This window comes from Urocitellus parryii, chromosome 4 (assembly GCF_045843805.1).
Source record: "Urocitellus parryii isolate mUroPar1 chromosome 4, mUroPar1.hap1, whole genome shotgun sequence".
NCBI classification, from domain to species: Eukaryota; Metazoa; Chordata; class Mammalia; order Rodentia; family Sciuridae; genus Urocitellus; species Urocitellus parryii.
Window position 1 is genome coordinate 162,869,320 of NC_135534.1, and position 21,441 is coordinate 162,890,760.

General features: G+C 36.9%; 1 protein-coding gene across 1 annotated transcript; it reads right to left on the reverse strand.

Annotated features, from left to right (window-relative positions):
* Positions 1–17,274: 17,274 nt before the first annotated feature.
* Positions 17,275–17,847, reverse strand: LOC144254557 (interferon alpha-5-like). Its single transcript, XM_077797869.1, has one exon. The coding sequence runs from the start codon at positions 17,845–17,847 to the stop codon at positions 17,275–17,277; it is 573 nt and encodes a 190-aa protein (XP_077653995.1).
* Positions 17,848–21,441: the final 3,594 nt, after the last annotated feature.

Sequence of the window (21,441 nt, forward strand, 5' to 3'; positions counted from 1 at the left end):
TACTTTCATTTCTATGATTGAGAAACTATAAACGCATTTCTAGTTGTCTTATGGAAAATTAATTTTTTTGGTACCAGGATTTGAACTCAGGGACACTCAACTACTAAGCCACATCCTCAGCCCTACTTTGCATTTTATTTATAGACAGATCTCACTGAGTTGCTTAGTACCTTGTGGTTACTGATAGTGGCTTTGAACTCACGATCCTCCGCTTTCTCAGCCTCCTGAGTTGCTGGGATTACAGTATTACTTTGTATAGTTGTTTGGATTTTGGATACAAAATATTTCATAGAGACTTATGATAAACCCATTGGTCCACAGTGCAGCTATATTCAGAGGTGGGATTTTTCAAAAGTGATTGAACATGAGGGTCTGACCTCATCAGTGGATGAATACATTAAGAGTTAATAGTGGTTGACATTATTGGGAGGTGGTAGAAACAATAGGAGGAGGGACCTAGTTGAAGAGAGTGTTAAGGGCATGCCATGGGGAACTATATCTCATCCCCAGACTATTCCTCCCCCATCTCTGCTACAATTTTCATGAGGAGCAGCTTTGTTCCACCACACACGTCCACCATACTACCCTTCCTTGCATCAGGACCAAAGCAATGAAGTCAATCAGTAAAACAAAACCTTTGAAACCATGAGTAAAAACAAATCTTTCCTCTTTTAAGCTATATTTCTTAAACAAAAACTCTTAATAAAATATTAGCAAACCACATTCAAAAACCTCTTAAGAAGATCTAGTAGGCTTCATTCCAGGGATGCAGCATTGGCTCAACATATGCAAATTAATAAATATAATTCACCACTTAAGTAGAATTAAGAACAAGCATCATATGATCATCTCAATAAATTCAGAAATAGTCTTTGATAAAAATCTAGCACACATTCATGTTAAAAACATTAGAGAAACTAAGATAGAAGGAAATTAACTCAATATTATAAACGCTTTATATGACAAACCTAAAGCCAACATCATAGTGAACAGAGAAAAACTGAAAGCATTTCCTCTAAAATCAGCAAAAAGACAAGGACCTGCACTCTCATCACATATGCTCAATGTAGTTTTTGAAACTCTAGCCAAAGAAATGAGACAAAGAGAAGGAAATGAATGAGATACAAATAGGAAAAGAAGTCAAACTATTTCTGTTTGTTGATGACGTGATAGTATATATAGAAGACCCTCCCCCTCCAAAACAAAAAACCTCCATGAGAAGACTTCTAGAGCTGATAAATAAATTTAGCAAAGTAGCAGAATACAAGATCAACACTCATAATCAATACCTTTCCTATGCTTCGACAGTGATTCTGTTCAAAAAGAAATTAAGAAAATCATTCCTTTCACAATAAACTCAAAAACAAACAAACTTGGGTCTTAATCTAACCAATGAGGTGAAAGATGTCCACAATAATAGTCACAGAACACTGAAGAAAGAAATTGAAGAAGACCTTAGAAGACAGAAAGACCTCCCATGCTCTGGGATAGGCAGAATTTATATTGTCAAAATGGACATACTACTAAAAGCAATATTCAGATTCAAAGCAATCCCCATCAAAATACCAATGACACTTTTCACAGAACTAGAAAAAAAAAGTCCTTAAATTCACTTGGAAGAATAAGAGACTCATAATAGCCAAAGCAATTCCAAACAAGAACAATGCTGGATGCATTACAATACCCAATCTCACATTATACCACAGAGCTGTAGTAACAAAAACAACATGGTATTGTCATCAAAACAGATATGAAGACCAATGGAACTAATGGAAGATACAGAGACAAATCTACAGATAGTCATCTAATACTTGACAAAGTTGCCAAAAATATACGTTGAAGAAAAGACAGCCTTTTAAACAAGTGGTACTGGGAAAACTGGATACCCATATGTAGAATAACAAAATCTTTCATCCTGTACAAAAGTCAAATGAAAATGAGTCAAAGACTTGGGAATTAAACCAGAAACTGTGCAATTGCTATAAGAAAACATAGGATCAATATTTCATTATATAGATACATGCACTGACTTCCTTAGTAAGATCCCTAAAGCCCCAAACATAAAACCAAGAATCAATAAGTGACGTACCATCAAATTAAAAAACTTCTGCACAGTTAATGAAATGATTAAAAGCATGAAGACAGAGCTTACAGAATGGGAAAAAAATCTTTGCAAGCTGCTCCTCTGATAGGGTATCCATATCCAGAAAATATAAAGAATTCAAAAAACTTAACACCAAAGAATCAAATAACCAAATCAATAAATGGGCAAAAGAACTAAACATACACCTCTCAAAATGAGAAACACAATGGCCAATCAAATATATGAAAAAATATTGAACATATCTAGTGATCAAGGAATTGTAAATCAAAACTCTACTAAGATTGCACCTCACCACAGTGAATATGGCAATTATCAAGAATACAAATAATAATAAATGCCGTTAAGGATGTGGGGGATAACCCACATAAGGTATAGTGATACACTGTGGGTAGGATTGCAAATGAGTACAACCACTCTAGAAAGCAGTATGGAGATTCCTCAAAAAACTAGAAATGGAACCACAACATGACCCAGCTATCTCATTCCCTGCTATTTATCTAAAAGAACTAAAATCAGCAAACTATATGGATACAGCAACTTCACTGTTTATAGCAGCCCAATTCATAACAACCAAATCACGGAATCAGCCTAGATTCTTATTAATAGATGAATGGGTCAAGAAAATGTGATATTCTACACACCATAGAGTTTTATACAGCCATAAAGAAGAATGAAACAATAGCACTTGCTGGTAAATGGATGGAAACAGAGGAAATGTTGCTGGACTCAGCAAATTAAAGGTTGAATGTTTTCTCTCATATGTGGAAACTGGAGCAAAATAAGGGAAAGAAGGCATCAGGGGTGGGATCAGATATCACCAATATATAGTTGAAGGAGGAGAATGAGAAGGAGGAGGGGAAAAAGGGAAAGAGGAAAGAAATATGGAATGAATTTAACAAAGTCATGCTACATGCATTTATAAATGTGCCAAAGGAAATTTCACCTTTATGTATATGTAGAAAGTACCCATCAAATGTAAATAAATGAATAAAGGAGCAAAAGAAAAAATCAGAAGAGTAGAATAGGGAAAATGATGAAGGGTGGAGGAAGAGAAAGGGGAATAATGATTGAAATCAAATTCCTTGCATGTATGATTTTGTCAAAATGAACCCAACTGCTATGTTATATAATTAACTATATATAAGAATAATGCTCTAGTAAAAAAGAATTAACAGATGAAATGGAATCAAATTCGAAAATTTCTGATCCATGGAGATGATTGAGTGTAAAGAGAAAATTTTTGCCAGCTCCTCCTCTGAGAAAAGATTAACATCCAGGATATGTAAGAACTCAAAGAACTTAACACTAAAAAACCATTTAATAAATGGCAAATAAACTGTTTGGATATTTCCAATAAAGAAATATAAATGACTAACAAACATGAAAAAAAAGGTTCAAAATCCCTAGCATCAGGGAAACGGAAATCAAAAGTACACAGAGGTTTTTAATTTTACAGCACTTAGGATGACAAGCATCAAGAATACAAATGAACATCAAGGTTGGTGAGGATGTGGGGGAAAGAAACACTTAACCACTGTTACTAGGATTGTAAAGTAGTACAACTATTATGGAAACCAGTATGGAGGTTCCTCAGGACACTAAAAATAAGTATGCCATGTCACTCAGCTAGACCACTCCTGAGTATTTATCCCAAAACTATAATCAGCAGCTGAAATGAAACATGCATACCCATGTTTATAGCAGCACAATTCAGACATACACATACATACACATACATACACATACACACACACACACACACACACACACACACACACACACACACAATGGAGTTTTATGTAGTCATAAAGAAGAAGGATATTATGGCATTTTCAGTTTCATGGATAGACCTGGACAACATTGTTAAGAAAAATCAGCCAGATTCAAAAAGTCAAGATTTGTATGTTTTCTCTCTTATGTGGAATCGAGAGAGACAAAGGTAGGAAAAAAAACACTTTTAATGAAAATAGTAGGGTGATCTGAAGAATAGAGGACAGGATTGACATGGGGGAGGAGGAGAGTGAAATGGGAGGTACTGTGAAAAGAAATTAACCACATTAAGTTATGTGCATCATATGAATATGTCACTATGAATCCCACTATCATGGATTATTTGAAAGCACCAGTTTAAGAGGCTAAAAATAAATGCATAATGAAACAAAGAAATGTGGTGTCTCATTAATTGCTGAATGTTCTCCAGTGCCTGCCGGTGACCCTGTAGTTCAAGTGCTGTTCACATATTGCTTATTTCTGAAGGAGCTGCATCATAAGTAGGATTGAGAGATTCTGTGGCCTCATGAATAATCTCCCTGTGCTGGAAGCCTTGCTGACCCCCACTGGAGCAACCCTTCACCCTGCCAGACCTCTGCAGGCTGCTGTGCTCTCCCTGTCTCTCATGCTGGGGAAACTGATGTTGTCCTTATCTCTGGGGGTGGGATTTTGTTCTCTATCTCCACTTCAGTCATCTGGGGGTGAGGGGTTGGATTCTGCTCTCTGCCTCCACTTCAGTCATCTCTCCATGTTAGGTGAGACAAATTGAAGGATTCTGAATCAGAAATCTGGCTTTATAATCTGAAGGAAAAAGAGACTCATTTCTTCATTTCCTGAGGACTAGCTATTGTTCCAGTGGACACTTTGAGCATCACTCTTATCCTTCTATTCTCAAACTGGCTCTTTGAACTTCTTCCCATTTTTAGACATGAGCTTTGATATTGTGAACATGTAAGTTTGTCACCTTTCTGGGGAGTCAGAACACAGAAACCTCTAAATAGGAGCATAGTTAAGCTGCTGAATTCTGCGGCGGTTCATTGGTTATAGAGGTGTCAGCAGGTTCCCTCTGCTTACTGTGTTTCTGTGCCCAACTGGATATCAGTGGGCATTGACCTCCATAATTCAGGCATTAATAGACAGGGAGAGTCAGGAGTAGCCATGTTCACTTTCATGATCATGAAGCTTGAAAAACTTGATTGTCTCCAGGTTGTGCTGTGTTGTGATTCTTGGACCCCTTGCACACTGCTTCAATCTTTCTGTGCCCCTTATTTGGGTGAACTAGATGTGCCAGAGTGTGGCTGGGGATGGGTGAAGCACAGAATGTCTCTGCAGTGAGGAACATTGGATGACCCAGTCTTGACTGTCCCCCTAGCCCACCCATGACCTATACCTCCAGCCCTGCCTCTAAGCCCAACATGCTACTGAACATGTAACAAGTTAATAAAACATGAATTTGAAGCACTGTATGGTTACAAAGATTATCACAGAAATTATATTATGGAATTAGCCATACAGCCTTTCCAAATAATATACACATAAAGTCTGATATGAATATAGTGAAAAATTACATGAAGTATAAGTAAGCAGAAAAAAAAGAATGGAAGAGGTCATAATAATTGAAAGATGTTAACACTCAAAGACAGGTTTATCAAAAACAATACGGCAGCAACAACAACAAAGTCCATCCATGTAGCTCTGCTCCTGAACTAGTTTTCAAACAAATAATGGAGAAGGAAAGAAGAGATCAAAATCACTTCTTGTGTAAACAGCAGCCCTCTGGCTCATTAACAGGAGTGAAGCAATGTAAAGGTCCAGGCTAAACTTAGGCAGAGATTTGAGAGATCCCAGCTGAAATGAAGCCCCTTCCTTCCACCTGAGCTGTTCACAATCACTTCCCAATTCATTTATGAATCTCAATGCTGGGAAGAGTGTTTGAGTTCTTTCTGGTCCTACCCAAACAGAGTCCACAGGGTCAGCTGGCAGCTGTGTCCTCTGAAGTCCTTTACTCTCCTCTGTGCTCTGATAACCAAGTCTAGACTGCACTTAGACAATCTCATGCTTCATTGAGAGTAAGTGAAAACTTCCCCCTAGTTATAGGGTAAAGGAATGGAATCTGGATCATAGGAAGAAATTTGTAATGCACCATCCAACAAGAGATTTTCCCTGACTTCCCTTAAAGCTCCACATTGGATGGACGGCTCCCCCATCTCCAGATCTTAGGAAGTTGAAGGGAGCGATGGGCCAGGAGAGTCTGGACTGCTGAGCAGGTTGGAGGGGAAAAAGAGGCACTGTGAAACTTCCCCGCCGAACCCCACAGTCCTGTCCATTTTCCAGAGGACAGGACCTGCCTGAAGCTGGAGTATTTTCCCTTTCTAAGATATAAATGCCAAGAAAACAAATTCCACTACTCCAGTCAGTTCTTTTCAGGAAAGCACCTCTTCATCCCCAGTGGCCAGTAGATGGCGGTCGTCCCCCGTAAGCTTGTGATAGCTTCAGAGTACAAGAGATCTTGCTGTTTCCTTTTAGCTACAAGTACTGTGACATCACTGTCACAGGGACATTCCCTCATTTCCAAAAATATCCATGACGCTTGAACAAGAGCCAGTCACTTAAGAGTTTCTGACAAACCGAGCACTTTCACTCAACGTTTGATTTCAAATGTGATATCTGTACTACTAAAGGGAAAGTGATGAAAAACCACAAGGGAAAACAGCTGTATGCATATGCAGAGCAGGCTAATGAGGAGTGAAGGAAGACCCGAGTGGGGAATTCTAGAGGAAGGGGGAAATGATTATTTTGATTTTTCTCATGAAAGACTGTAAGCCAGAGCAATAGGGAGGAATGTGCCAGCCATCAGAATCTCAGGGGAGTACCATATGACTTTCACTTCAGTTTTGTAAATGAACTTCTCATTCAGAACTGTCTACAAGCTGTCATTTCCTGACTTAATCTAGACATTAGACTCATCATTGTTCCAAAGTAGTTTCTGCAATATGAGGAGAAATCCTGATGCAGTGGTAGGACTTCTGCATAGGTCAGAAACCTGCCCCCAAACCTGTCACTGCCCTTGTCACCCTGGGCCACCACCAGTAGTCCCTGAAAGAGTTTCCCTTGGCCTATATGCACTGGATGCTGCTTTCTCTTTCCTTTGGGTACAGCTACTATGACATCACATGCAACAGAAATTGCACATGAGAGAGAGCTCTCCAGCAGATGTCTCTGCAAAACCTAGACAATTTATAGAACTTCTGCTTTCTATTTGTGCTGCACTTTTCTTTGGGGGAAACTGTAAAGCTGAAACCACAACACATCAGAAAGCATCCCTGTGTGAATGGGCAGGCGGGTGAAGGGAGAGAATGACAAGGGTGTCCTGGGAATTCTACCTGAGAGAGGAAGGAAACTGTGGTGCTATGGGAATGTGTCCTGGGATGCTGAGGGAAAAGGGGGGTGCCAGGAGCCAAAATCAAAACGAAACACCTTGTGTCTTTTGCACCTTCATGGAGAGGCTCATTCCCACTGTCAGGTATTAATGTAAGTCATCATGTCCTGAGTGCAAGTAAAGGACACTTTGTTAAAGTGAAAAAGAGTTATTCTTAAGCCTCTGCAGAACCCGATAGAATTATGGACATTCGGGCTGCCTCCTTTAGTCGTCAGGGACTGAGAGGTAGGGCACACTTCTAAGAATTTTCTAGAAAGACAAATGCTATTCTCCTAGACAACAAAGAAAAAATAAGAAAATACTACCTAATGTTAAATTTTCAGCCTATGAAAGGTACTGTGCAAAAAGATTTGAAATGCAACTGTTTGTTTAGTATTCACAAAACTCCTAATATTTTGTTTTTGTTTTTCTTTATTTTTAATAGTTCTTTTTTATTTTTTCAAATACTGATTTGTTGTACATGATGGCAGAATGCAATTCATTTCACATTACACATATAGAGCATAAATTTTCAAGACACTGGTTGTACACAAAGTATTTTCACACCATTCGTGTCTTATACATGTACTTAGGGTAATGATGTCTAACTCATTCCACCATCATTCTTACCTTCTTGAGCCCTCCCCTTTCCCATCCCTCCCCTTTGTCCTATCTAAAGTTCCTTCATTCCTCCAATGCTCCCTGCACCCCCATTCTCCCAATCGTCATTATGTGTCTGCATCCTCATATCAAAGAAAACATTTGGCCTTTGTTTTTTTGGAATTGGCTAACTTCACTTAGCATTGTGTTCTTCAACTTCATCCATTTACCTGAAAATGCCATGATTTTATTCTCTTTTAATGCTGAGTAGTATTCCATTGTGTATACATACCAAAGTTTCCCTACCCATTCATCTACTGAAGGACATCTAGGTTGATTCCACAGTTTAGCTATTGTGAATTGTACTGCTACAAACATTGATATGGCTGTGCCCCTGCAGTATGATGTTTTTAAGTCCTCAGGTATAAACCAAGGAGTGGGATAGCTGGATCAAATGGTGGTTCCATTCCCAGTTTTTCAAGGAATCTCCATACTGCTTTCCAGATTGGCTGCACCAATCTGCAGTATGAGTTTTCCCTTTTCCCCACATCCTCGGCAACACTTATTGTTGTTTGTATTCTTAATAGCTGCCATTCTTATTGGAGTGAGATGAAATCTTAGGATCGTTTTGATTTCATTTCTCTAATTGCTAGAGATGTTGAACATTTTTTCATATATTTGTTGATTGATTGTATATCATCTTCTGAGAAGTGCCTGTTCAGTTCTTTGGCCCATTTGGATTATTTATTTATTTTGTTTATTTTGGTGTTAAGAGTTCTTTATATATCCTAGAGATTAGTGCTCTATCTGATGTGCTTGTGGTAAAGATTTTCTACCATTCTGTAGGCTCTGTATTCATCTCACTGATAATTTCTTTTGCTGAGAAGAAGCTTTTTAGTTTGAATCCTTGGTTTGATCCTTGGTTTTAATTCTTACACTACAGGAGTTTTTTTTTTTTTTAAGAAAGTTGGAGTCTAATCCTACATGATGGAGATTTGGGCCTACTTTTTCTTCCATTAGGTACAGGGTCTCTGGTTTAATTCCTAGATCCTTGATCCACTTTGAGTTGAGTTTTGTGCATGGTGAGAGATAGAGGTTTAATTTAATTTTGTTACATGTGAATTTCCAGTTTTCCCAGCACCATTTGTTGAAGAGGCTATCTTTCCTCCAGTGCATACTTTTGGTGCCTTTGTCTAATATATGATAACTGAAGTTATGTGGGTTAGACTTTGTGTCCTCTATTCTGTACCATTGGTCTACAGATCTATTTTGGTGCCAAATACCATGCTGTTTTAGTCACTATTGCTGTGTAGTATAGTTTCAGGTCTGGAATAGTAATGCCACCAGCTTTATTCTTCTTGCTAAGGATTGCTTTGGCTATGCTGGGTCTCTTGTTTTTCCAGATGAATTTTATGATTGCTTTTTCTATTTCTATGAGGAATGCCATTGGGATTTTGATTGGAATTGTATCAAATCTCTACAGTGCTTTTGGTAGTATGGTCATTTTGACAATCTTAATTCTGCCTATCAAAGAACAAGGTAGATCTTTCCATCTTCTAAGGTGTTCTTTAATTTCTTTCTTTAGTATGTTGTAGTTTTCATTGCAGAGGTCTTTCACCTCTTTTGTCAAATTTATTCCTAAGGTTTTTTTTTTGAGGCTCTTATAAATGTGGTGCTTTCCCTAGTTTCACTTTCAGTGGATTTGTCACTGATGTACAGAAATGCCATTGATTTATGGGTATTTATTTTATATCCAGCTACTTTTCTGAATTTATTTATTAGTCTAGGAGATTTCTGGTGGAATGTTTTGGGTCTTCTAGGTATAGAATTATATGGTCTGCCCATAGTGATAATTTGAGTTCATCTTTTCCCATCTGTATCCCTTTAATTTCTTTTGTCTGTCTGATTGCTTTGGCTAGAGTTTCAAGAACTATGTTGAATAGAAGCAGTGAAAGAGGGCATCCCTGTCTTGTTCCAGTTTTTAGAGGGAATGCTTTTAATTTTTCTCCATTTAGCATGATGTTGGCCTGGGGCTTAGCATAGATAGCCTTTACAATGTTGGCGTATGTTCCTGTGATCCCTAGTTTTTGAAGCATTTTGAACATGAAGGGATGCTGTATTTTATCAAATCTTTCTCAGCATCTATTGAGATGATGATATGATTTTTATCTTTAAGTCTATTGATGTGATGGATTACATTTGTTGATTTCTGTATGTTGAACCAACCTTGCATTCCTGTGATAAATCCTACTTGATCTTGGTGCACTATGTTTTTGTATTTGATTTGCCAGAATTTTATTGAGAATTTTTGCATCTATGTTCATTAGAGCTATTGGTCTGAAGTTTTCTTTCTTTGATATGTCTTTGTCTGGTTTTGGAATCAGAGTGATATTAGCCTCATAGAATGTATTTGGAAGTGTTCACTCTTTTTCAATTTAATGAAATAGTTTGAGAAGTATTGGTGTTAGTACTTGTTTAAAGGTCTTATAGAACTCACTTGTGAATTCATCCGGTTCTGGGTTTTTCTTGGTTGATAGCCTTCTGATGGCGTCCTCTATTTCCTTGCTTGAAATTGATCTGTTTAAATTGTGTATATTATCCTGATTTAGTGTAGGCATACCATATGCCTCTAGAAATTTGTCAATGTATTTGATATTTTCTATCTTATTGGAGTACAAATTTTCAAAATAATTTCTAATTATCTTCTGTATTTCTGTAGTGTCCATCATACTATTTCTATTTTCATCACAGATGTTAGTATTTGAGTTTTCTGTCTCCTTCTCTTTGTTAACATGGCCAATGGTTTATCAATTTCATTTATTTTTTCAAAGAACCAATTTTTTGTTTTGTCAATTTTTTCAGTTGTTTCAATTTCATTGATTTCAGTTCTGGTTTTAATTATTTCCTATCTCCTACTGCTGTTGGGGTTGATTTGTTCTTCTCTTTCTATGACTTTAAGATGTAATGTTAGGTCATTCATTTGTTGACTTTTTCTTCTTTTAAGGGATGAACTCCATGCAATGAACTTTCCTCTTAGCACTGCCTTCATAGTGTCCCAGAGATTTTGATATGTTGTATTGGTGCTCTCATTTACTTCTAAGAATTCTTTAATCTTCTCTTTGATATCTTTTGCAACCCATTGTTCATTCAATAGTGTATTATTTAGTCTCTAAGTGTTGGAGTAGCTTTTATTTTATCATTGATTTCTAATTTCATTTCATTGCAGTCTGATAGAATGCAAGGTAGAATCTCCACTTTTCTGTATTTACTAAGATTTGCTTTGAGGCATAACATAAAGTCTATTTTAGAGAAGGATACATGTGCTGCTGAGAAGAAAGTGCATTTGCTCATTGATGGATAATATACTCTACATACATCAGTTAAGTCTAAGTTATTGATTATATTATTGAGTTCTATAGTTTCTTTGTTTATCTTTTGTTTGGTAGATCTATCTATTGGTAAAAGAGGGGTATTAAAGTCACCCAGAATTATTGTGTTGTGATCTATTTGACTCTTGAACTTGAGAAGAGTTTGATTGATGAACATAGATGCTCCATTGTTGTGTTTGGCACATATATATTTATAATTGTTATGTTTTGTTGATGTATGGTTCCATTAAGCAGTATGAAATATGCATCTTTATCCCTTTTGATTAATTTTATTTGATATGAGGATGAAAACCCCTGAAGTCTACTTTATTTGATATGAGGATGAAAACCCCTGCTTGCTTACATAGGCCATATGAATGGTATATTTTATCCCAAACTTTCACCTTCAGTCTGTAGGCATCTTTTCCTATGAGATGAGTCTCTTGAAGGCAGCATATTATTGGGTCTTTTTTTAAAAAAATCCAATCTACCAGCCTATGTCTTTTGATTGGTGAGTTTAAGCCATTAATATTTAGGGTTATTATTGAGATATTATTTGTATTACCAGTCATTTTTGTTTATTTTTGGTATTTAGCTTGACTTGGTTTCCCTTTGGCTGGCTTTTCTTTTATTGTAATTCTTCCCTTTGTAGATTTTCATTATTGTTTTTCATTTTCTCCTTGTGGAATATTTTGCTAAGAATGTTCTGTAGTGCAGGCTTTCTTGCTGTAAATTCTTTTAGCTTTTGTTTATCATTGAAGGTTTTTATTTCATCATTAAATTTGAAGCTTAATTTTCCTGGATATAAGATTCTTGGGTGGCATCCATTATCTTTTAGAGCTTGGTATATGTTGTTCTGGGATCAACTGGCTTTGAGAGTTTGGGTTGAAAAATCTGCTGAGATCTGAATTGGTCTTCCCTTATAGGTAATCTGATTTTTCTCTCTTACAGCCTTTAAAATTCCATCCTTATTCTGTGTGCCAGAAATTTTCATTATAATATGTCTTGGTGTAAATCTGTAGTAATTTTGTACATTCGTTGTTCAATAGGCCTCTTGTATTTGATTTTCCAATTCATTCTTCATGCTTGGGAAATTTTATAATATTATTTCATTGAAGAGATTATTAATTCCTTTGGTTTGAATCTCTGAATCTTCCTCTATCTCAATCAATTTTAAATTTGGTATATTGATGGTATTCCATAATTCTTGGATGTACTGTTTCTGGTTTCTTACCATCTTCACTGTGAGTTCAACTTCATTTTCAAGATTGTGTATTTTGTCTTCATTGTCTGAGGTTCTGTTTTCTAAGTGGTTTAGTCTGTTGGTGATGTGATCTATTGAGTTTTTTAATTGGCTTATTATTTCTTTCATTTCAAGGATTTTTTTTCAGTATCTCTATCTCTTGAAATAATCTATTTGCTCTCATATCTCTTAGTTGGAGTGATTAATTTTTGCCTGTATCTGCTCACTTAGGTTGTTCTTTAATTCCCAAATTATTTTAGTTATGTATATTCTGAACTCCTTGTCTGACATTTCAACTACTTCACTGCCTATGGATTCTATTGTTATAGTGTCTTGGCTTGTTTGGGCCACTTTCCTCCCTTGTTTTTTTATGATGTCTATGTGTCTTCCTCTCTAGTAGTATAGATCTGAGGTATTACAGCTTCTGCCCTATTGTCTTATGGTGTGCCTACAGGTTACCAATACCTCACTTTTAAGAAAGAGATTAATATTATAGCGCTCAATGTACCCAACATGCAGCCATATTTCAGTTAGCTTCTATTTTTACATTTACAGTTCTGTCACTATCAACAGAAATAATGAGTTCGGTTATCTTCAACCATATAATCAATAGGTTTGCGTAATGGTTTACAGTTTCTGATGGTTGAAGGGGGGACTGGGTGGTTGGCTGAGATGTTTATGAGGTAGGATGTGAGAGTATAGAGATATTAGGTTATATGACTAGTGAGAGGATAATCATAGGAAGTTGGCTGTTATTAGGAGAAACAGGAGATAGGCAACCCTATGCAAGACTCCCTGTTACCTCAGCAACAGGATAACTGTTAGCACCCGTAGTAGAGAAACCTCTGGTGCAGCCAAGCCACAGGAACCTTGGTGGCATCTTACCAGGTCCTTATCATTGTCCTTTGATAGAAACGGCGATATCCCAGTTTTGTGGCAGTGGCAGCCTCAATCCTGTGTGTTTCCTGATGTTGGGCTGTGGAGCCATGCTTTGGTGAATAAAGAACCCCAGTGCAAGGTGGTCCTCAATGTGGGCACGGGATGGCTCTGCCCTGGAACTCTGGGACACAGTGGCTCAGAGCCTCCTAATATTTTGAATGCATTCTATTTATAAGAAAAGTGTGGGTTAGAGAGTTTAATTGGGTTGTGATATATTACATATACATCCAGGCAGAATGAAATTCAATGTAAAAATCTTTATTCTTAATTTCAACTGATTTTATAACTTTTGAAATTTGGATTTGTTATAATTGTTTAGTTCATTTATCTTCAGAATTATATACAACACCCTTGCTGTATGGATTTTCATGGTTCCTGTTTTATTTTCAGCTGATTTTGACCATTTTTTTTTAGTACTGAGTATATTTATTAACGTGGTTTCCTACTTTTATTTTGTAAGGAAAATGTGCTAGTCTTTATATCCATGGTAATTTGGCTATGTGTATTCACATAAGATCATAATATTTACAAAACCAGAAAAATTATAAGCAGTAATATAAAGCAATTCTTATCAAATTCTACCATACAAGAAAATGAGATGTTTATGAAGTTGATGTAGTGAACCAATGTGACAATAAGTTAAAAAACTTAAGGAAGCCAACAATCCCAAAAGTTGCCATCTTATCAGTAGTAATGAGTGTTTTGATGGAGGACTGAATTATTAACAAAAGCCCAGTAGCTTACTTGTAGACAAGGAAATGTTGACTTAAAAAATTATAAATTACTATTGTAAGTTACTATTTCATGATTTAAAATAAACAGACTTGTGAGTCAGCTTTTTGTCACTGTGGACAAAACACGTGACGTAAGTACAACTTATACTGGGAAAAGTATTTTGGGCTGGGGATGTGGCTCAAGCGGTTACGCGCTCGCCTGGCATGCATGCGGCCCGGGTTCGATCCTCAGCACCACATACCAACAAAGATGTTGTGTCCGCCGAGAACTAAAAAATAAATATTAAAAATTCTCTCTCTCTCTCTCCTCTCTCACTCTCTCTTTAAAAAAAAAAAAAGTATTTTGTCTTAAGGTTTGAGAGGCTTCATTCCATAGTCAACTAACTCCATGGCTCTGGACCTGAGGCAAGGCAGAACAACATGGCAGAAGGGCCTGGCAAAGGAAAGCTGCTCAGCTCATGGCAGCCTGGGAGCAGAGAAAGAGAATCCAGAGCCAAGATAAACCTTTCCAGGGCAGGCCCCTAGAGACCCACTTCCTCCACCTAGGCCCCTCCTCCTACAGTTTCCACGCCTCCCCCCACAGTCCATTCAGATATCAGTTGGTTAATCAATTGATGAGGTGAGAGGCCTCATGATCCAATCACTTCCCAAGAGCTTCACCTCTGAATATTGCACTGGGAACCAAGTCTTGAAAACTAAGTGTTTGGGGAATCTTTCATCTCCAAACCTTAACCCTGTATTAAGCATGTTATTATGATTTTCACTACATCAGTTACATAAAATCTACCCAAACAATATATTGAAAACAATGGGCAACTATGCACACAAATGAAGAATTATCAATCTTGCCAATCTACTGTTTTTTCTTTCCCCACTTCATAGTCACTACCTCCTCCTCTAACCTATACCCCTTTTCTCTCCCTAGGCTGTTAACACATCAGCTGAGCTTCTTGGTTCATGCTTCTCCCATTCACAGAGAAAATGTGGGGCATTGAGATCCAAATGATGCTAAATAAAATTAGGCTGCCTTTAAAAAAAAAAAAACTGTTCTTAAGTCTTTAAAGTTTTACACATTCTGTTTTATTTAGTCTTTTTCTGAGAGAAGTGATGTCTTTCTGCTTCTTTACCACTTTCACTTTCCTCTTGAAGCTAGAAGCCAAATAGCATGAAAAATGAAAACAAAAATGGCTGAGCCATTATTTCCAAAAATTTTGATACATCATTTTTCTTTTCTTTTTTTTATATTTATTTTTTAGTTTTCAGTGGACACAACATCTTTATTTTATTTTTATGTGGTGCTGAGGATCAAACCCAGCGCCCTGTGCATGCCAGACAAGCACGCTACCGCTTGAGCCACATCCCCAGCCGCTCATTTTTCTTTCTCTAGTGAAGATTCCTAGAAAGTTCTCATTGCATCTGAGAACATCAAGGCAAAGATAACCATGCAAATCTAAATTAGATGAAAATTCAAGTGAGTATCTCCTCAGATAACACGACACACCAAAGTTCTTTTCTGCCCTTGCTCACCTACCACCCACTCCAGTATGGTTTCCACTCATTAATTCTAGAATTCACCTCTCACTGAGGTTGCTAGGTCCATCAGTATTCCCACAGTGGTTATGGATTCAATCCACAGAGCAGCTTACTAACATTAGACAGAGCACCAACTAATAAAAGAGAAAATGATAATTTTAATTAAACATATCATGTTTTACAACTAACCCAATATTAAGCATATTAATATGATTTTTCAGTACATCAAATCAATGAAATCTATTAGGACATAAATAAATTAAATGAAAACTATATAGGAAAACAATAACCTACATTCCTGTTTTTTCAGATCACACACTTTTCTCTTTGCTTCAGAATGAAACCTCTCAGAATTCTTTTCTCTTTGTTATCACTAACTACTTTTTATTATTCAACTTAGACTTATGTCAAAATGGCTTCTGGTGATTAATTCTACCAAACCAGCTGTCATTAAGATCACCACTGCCCTTCACTTCCCCAATGTATTAAAGAGTTTCAAAACATCTTCCAAAAATCCATGAATTTCTCTACTTCCAAGGGAGTTCTTATCTTAAAAATACTTTATTTCTGCCATTCTCTCTTGATGTCCTTCTAAACTCAGGGTCTTCCACCTCTGTCTCCTTCCTGATTGTTCTCTCCTCTCCCTTTAATAAAAGTCGAAAAGTTCTCAGGATCAAGTTTAAGTCTTTTTCTCCCTCCTCACTCTCCCCACAAGACCACCTCCATTGCTGAACTTCCAATTCCCGGTTATGAGCCATCAGACAATGTATTTCTTGTAAATGGCAAACTCATGTATTCAATGAGCATTTGCACTTGGTTGTCTATCAGTCAATTTATAGAAGATGTACCTGCTTTCACGTTTCTCTGCTAGCATGTGACATCTACCTTCCACTGAGAGAATTTCCTTGGTTTTTCATACTCTTCATTATAGATTTTAATATAATGTATAAGTAGGATCATTGTGTTTAGATCTCTTTCTCTATAAAAATCAGACAAAAGAGAGCAGGAACTGTATTTTTATGTTCACCTCAAAACCTTGAGGGCAACATGCTACTTGGCTTCAATGAAGTGAATTTTTTAGTACAGGGTTAAATGTAGCATAAGGGGGAAGTCAATTCTACCATTCATTTTTTTAGATCCAGTTGTAAAATCAGGCTTGACCAGTCTTTTCATTAAGTTTATTGTGTTCAACATAGAAGAAATTTTCCATAGTAAAAATTTAATGAACAATGCAAAATAAAAAGTTGACAAAATATAAAATGTACTTTTTTATATTAATCACAATGTAAAGGTTTACTTCAGCTTCTATGAACAATTCAGAAACAAATCTGAAACAATTCAGATCTTATAAATAACATAAAAATAAATATTTAAATAAATAGAAAAAAAGATACATGATGGTCCTGGGTAAATGGGATGTTGTCTAATATTCTTGAAATCATCTGAAAAATTGGTTGAATTCATTTCAAAATTCCAGCAGGAATGAGTCTTTGAAATGGCAGAACTTGAGGGAGTGTGGTAAGGTGTGTTCGTCAGTGAGAGGCATTTCCCTGCTGGTCCAGGTCTCATTCCATGCTCCTTAGTCTTGCATACAAGTTGGCTGATGAAGAGAAGGATTTCATGATTTCTGCTCTGACCACCTCCCAGGCACAAGGCAGGTATTTCTTCTCCTTCAGGTAGACAGTGATCCTGTGGAAGTATTTCCTCACAGCCCTCAGGGGAGCCTCTTCCACCCCCACCTGCTGGGTCCCACAGGCTTTCAGGTCATCCAGATGCTGATGGAGGCCACTGAGGAAGGTGTCCAGGAGGGTCTTGTCCCAAGCAGCAAAGGCCTCCTGGGTGCTGAAGAGGTTGAAGATCTGCTGGGTCATCTGGTGGAGGACAGCAACAGCTTGAGTCTTTTGCACCTGCTCACCCTCCAACTGCTCCTGGGAGAAGGCAAAGTCCTTTCTGTACTTCAGGCAGGAGAAAGTGGGAATTCTCCTCAATTTTTCCAGGAGTGTCAGGGATCCCTTCTCATTTCTGTTAGATGTTTCAAGACCCAGGTTGTGTATCTGAGGCAGGTCACAGCCCAGAGAGCAGGTGAACTTGCAGTTGAACACCACCAGGGCCAGCAGGAAAGCCAAGGGCAAGGCCATTGGGGATCTTGCAGATGCTGCTGGGCTGCTTGAGATGGGTGGTCTTGAACCTTTGTCTCTAGGTTCTCTGAAGCCCTTGCTTTGTGTCTATGTCTTAAATAGGAACCAATATACTTTCAATTTTCTGAATGTCATCAGAACTTTCTACTTCTGTTTTGGCTTTCCTTTACGCATTCTCTACATGTGCTTAGAGTAATGTTTTACAATCTTTTTTGAAATTATTGCTTTCCCCTCTCCTGCCCCCAAAGACTTTTAAGATATTTTTTTTCTACCATTGAAACCTCCATTATATTTTAGTAATGCAGATATATTGAATATCTATATGTGTACCCTATGTATATCTCTCATTTGTGTATAAAAATGACAAATTTAAACTTTGTGTTCAATAAAAAGTTCAAAATTAGTAAGAATTTTAAGGTAAAAGTTAATTTCATAAACTATTGGTATTTTACTTATATTCAAATCCAGATAGTTTCTTAGGGACTTTACTGTAATTAATTTACTTACAGAAAATTTAATATATCTTATTATGTCCAAATTAGCAATTTACTAAAACAAAATAATTACCATATAATTATATATTCAAAAATCTTTTAAATGTTAGGACACTGAAAACTGAAATATTCGAATTTTTATTTTTAGTGTACTTTTTTTCCTTCAAAGAGAAATTATTTTTACATGGCTAGATACTAGATGTTTATACAGTTTATAGATATCTTATTTTCCTCAGTACTGACATAATTATAAAATATAGTGCTTCTGTATTATTTCTCAAAGTCCATAACCCATGCAGGAGCTCTGAGGATCAAGTATAATAAACACCTGACACAGCAGACAATGATAGCCTATGGGTACCCAGAAGCCACCTCCTAAAACATTACTTTGATATCTAATAACCCTGGAGTAACCCTCCAATCCCAGCCATCTATTTTCCATGGATTTGGAGCACTGATCTTGCACAGATTTTGCTTACCTTCATGAATTTAGTGTCAATAAATTGTTTTTCCAGTGATGTGGACCAAACCCATTGTCTTGTGTTTGTCAGGCAAGTACTCAACCAGGGAACCATGTCCACAGGCCTAGAAAACCCACCGGAAAAAAAAATACTGAGGAATAAGGATATGTCTGATAAGTGTGGGGTGAGTTTTCAGTACCACAATCCATTACAATACCTAAGATTTAGTTATATCTCTAAGGCCTAATTTTTTAAATCTTGGGAAAATATCATACTGTATAAGAAAACACAATTGAGAAATTATGATCAATATTATTTAATCGTTTCCTGTTTAAGTTATAATTTCCCAAGCTTCAGAACGCTAATCCTAATTGATTCCTACCAAACAAAGGAAGCTGTCTTTTCCCTAAATGTGAATAATGGAAAGATTATTAAGTGCATGGGCTATGTAATTGTTTTAAATAGCATGCAAGACATCAGCTATTTTTCTTTCTCATTACCTTTTTTAGAAAGCAAAAGCTGTCATTTTTTGTATCACAATGATTGGTGTCAAAAAACAAAAATGTATGTCCAAGTGTGATAAAAATGTAAAGAAGACCAGTGCAGTGGTGCACCCCTATAATTCTAGTGGTTTGGAGGCTGAGGCAAGAGGATTGAGAGTTCAAAGTTAGACCCAACAAGTTAGCAAGGCCCTAAGCAACTCAGCAAGACCCTGTCTTAAAAAAAAATACAAAAAACAGGATAGGGATGTGGCTCATGGTCATGCATCCCCTGGTTCAATCCTTGGTACAAAAATAAATAAATAAAATAAAGTAAAGAAAGCAATATTCCACTGGAAACAAAGGACAAAATAAGTTAGGATTGGACCTTTGAAGTTTACTTGGGAAATTGGAATTTAAACAGGAAAAGATTAAATAATAGCTACAAATAGCTACATTCAGTGCAGCTGAGATAAGATTCACCAATGGAATGGAGAAGGGCAAGATGTTTAAAGGGTGCATATGAAAGTAGCAAGCAGCTGTGGGTTCAAAGAAGGGTCATTACTCTCTATGTAGGGTTTGTCTCCAGTTTTGCTAAACCCACTTTTTACACAGATGCATAGAAGACAACCCAATGATTTCACAAGACACATTATTCTCTCTAGATAATGGACAAGTGTTAATTGTATCAAGTTCTCCCATAATTAACAAATAAATTGGAAGATCAATATTCTTGTCATGTCTCTGATAAAAAACAAAGAATTGATACAAAGTACAGTTCCCCCCAAGTTAATAGAGTTAAATAAAACATATGTATGCATATATAATACACATATATCAATATATCATGTTAATAAAAAGAATAAGATATCCAAGTTGTGTTGAGTGTTTATTGTCAGTCAGATACTGTTCCTAGAATTTATAAAATTGATTCTTTACTGATAGGTATGCCATAATGCTGCCATTATTATTATTATTATTATTATTATTATTATTCCAGGGATTGAACCCAGGGGCGATTAACCACTGAGCCACATTCCTAGCCCTTTTAAAAATATTTAGAGACAGTGTCTCACTAAGTTGTTACTTAGGCCCTTGCTAAGTTGCTGAGTCTGGCTTTAAACTCGCAATCCTCCTGCCGCAGCCTCCCAAGCTGCTGGGATTTCAGGCATGCACCACCATGTCTGGCTAATTTTTCATATATATTGAGCATGTATCATGTACTCAGAGCATTGAGTTGCCGGAGACATTGGTGACTAAAGCAGATATCACCATTTACAAAAGAAAAATGGAAGCACAGAGAGCTCATGAACTGTGGAGTTGCTGTTAGAACTCTGTATATCCCCACTTTTGGTCCTCAGATCTTAGATCTCTCTGGGGACATTTCTGGCTAGAAGAACCACAACTTATTTCTAGACTGATTTCCAGTAGAGCTCTGCCTCAGAAATGGCAGTCTTTCTCTTCAGTTCTCATTACTCCCCTTCACTCATGCCAGGCTTGATGTGTAATTTCAACATTGGCCCCATTTTACTTATAAATGTTACATCCTGGGATTTTTTTTTTTGTCTTTTTCAGAATGCATCTTCATAAGCTGGAATATATTTGTAAAAATGTTGGTGCAGCCATCCAAGTTGTATATTTATGAGTAACTCTTTGAAAACTTACATATTTCTATTCATGCATTCAAATATCCATATGGCTTTACATTCCTGTTTACCAGAAGCTTAAGACAGTGGGTCATGATCAGGCTAGAGGCATGAGCTCAATCTCAATTAAACCATTAGCTAAGGCTCAGAGCTCACAGCTAAAAGTGATCACTGAGGCAATTAAAGGTGTAGAAATTAAAACCATTCTGGAGAAATGAGGAGGGTTCAGCACACTGGAGGAGGAGGACTGAGATGGCAAAGGCTCTGTCTGGGTCAACAGCCTTGTCAGTTGCTTCATGTTTTCTGTTTATAGCCTGGAAAAGTTTGCTGCTTGGTTCATTATAGTGACTTTCCTTGAGGAATGAAGCCCAAATAATGGAAAATGTAAGGATAAAACTAAAAAGAGGGGTTGGGAGAAAGAATATATTGCAGTGGTAGCAGAATGAGCATAGAAATGGAGAAAGTTTTGCCTTTGACTTTCATATTTTTGGTGGATGTTGACTGAAGTGACAAC

Excerpts from the sequence above, each read along its gene's own strand:
- LOC144254557 (XM_077797869.1), bottom strand. The coding sequence starts at position 17,847 with ATGGCCTTGCCCTTGGCTTTCCTGCTGGCCCTGGTGGTGTTCAACTGC.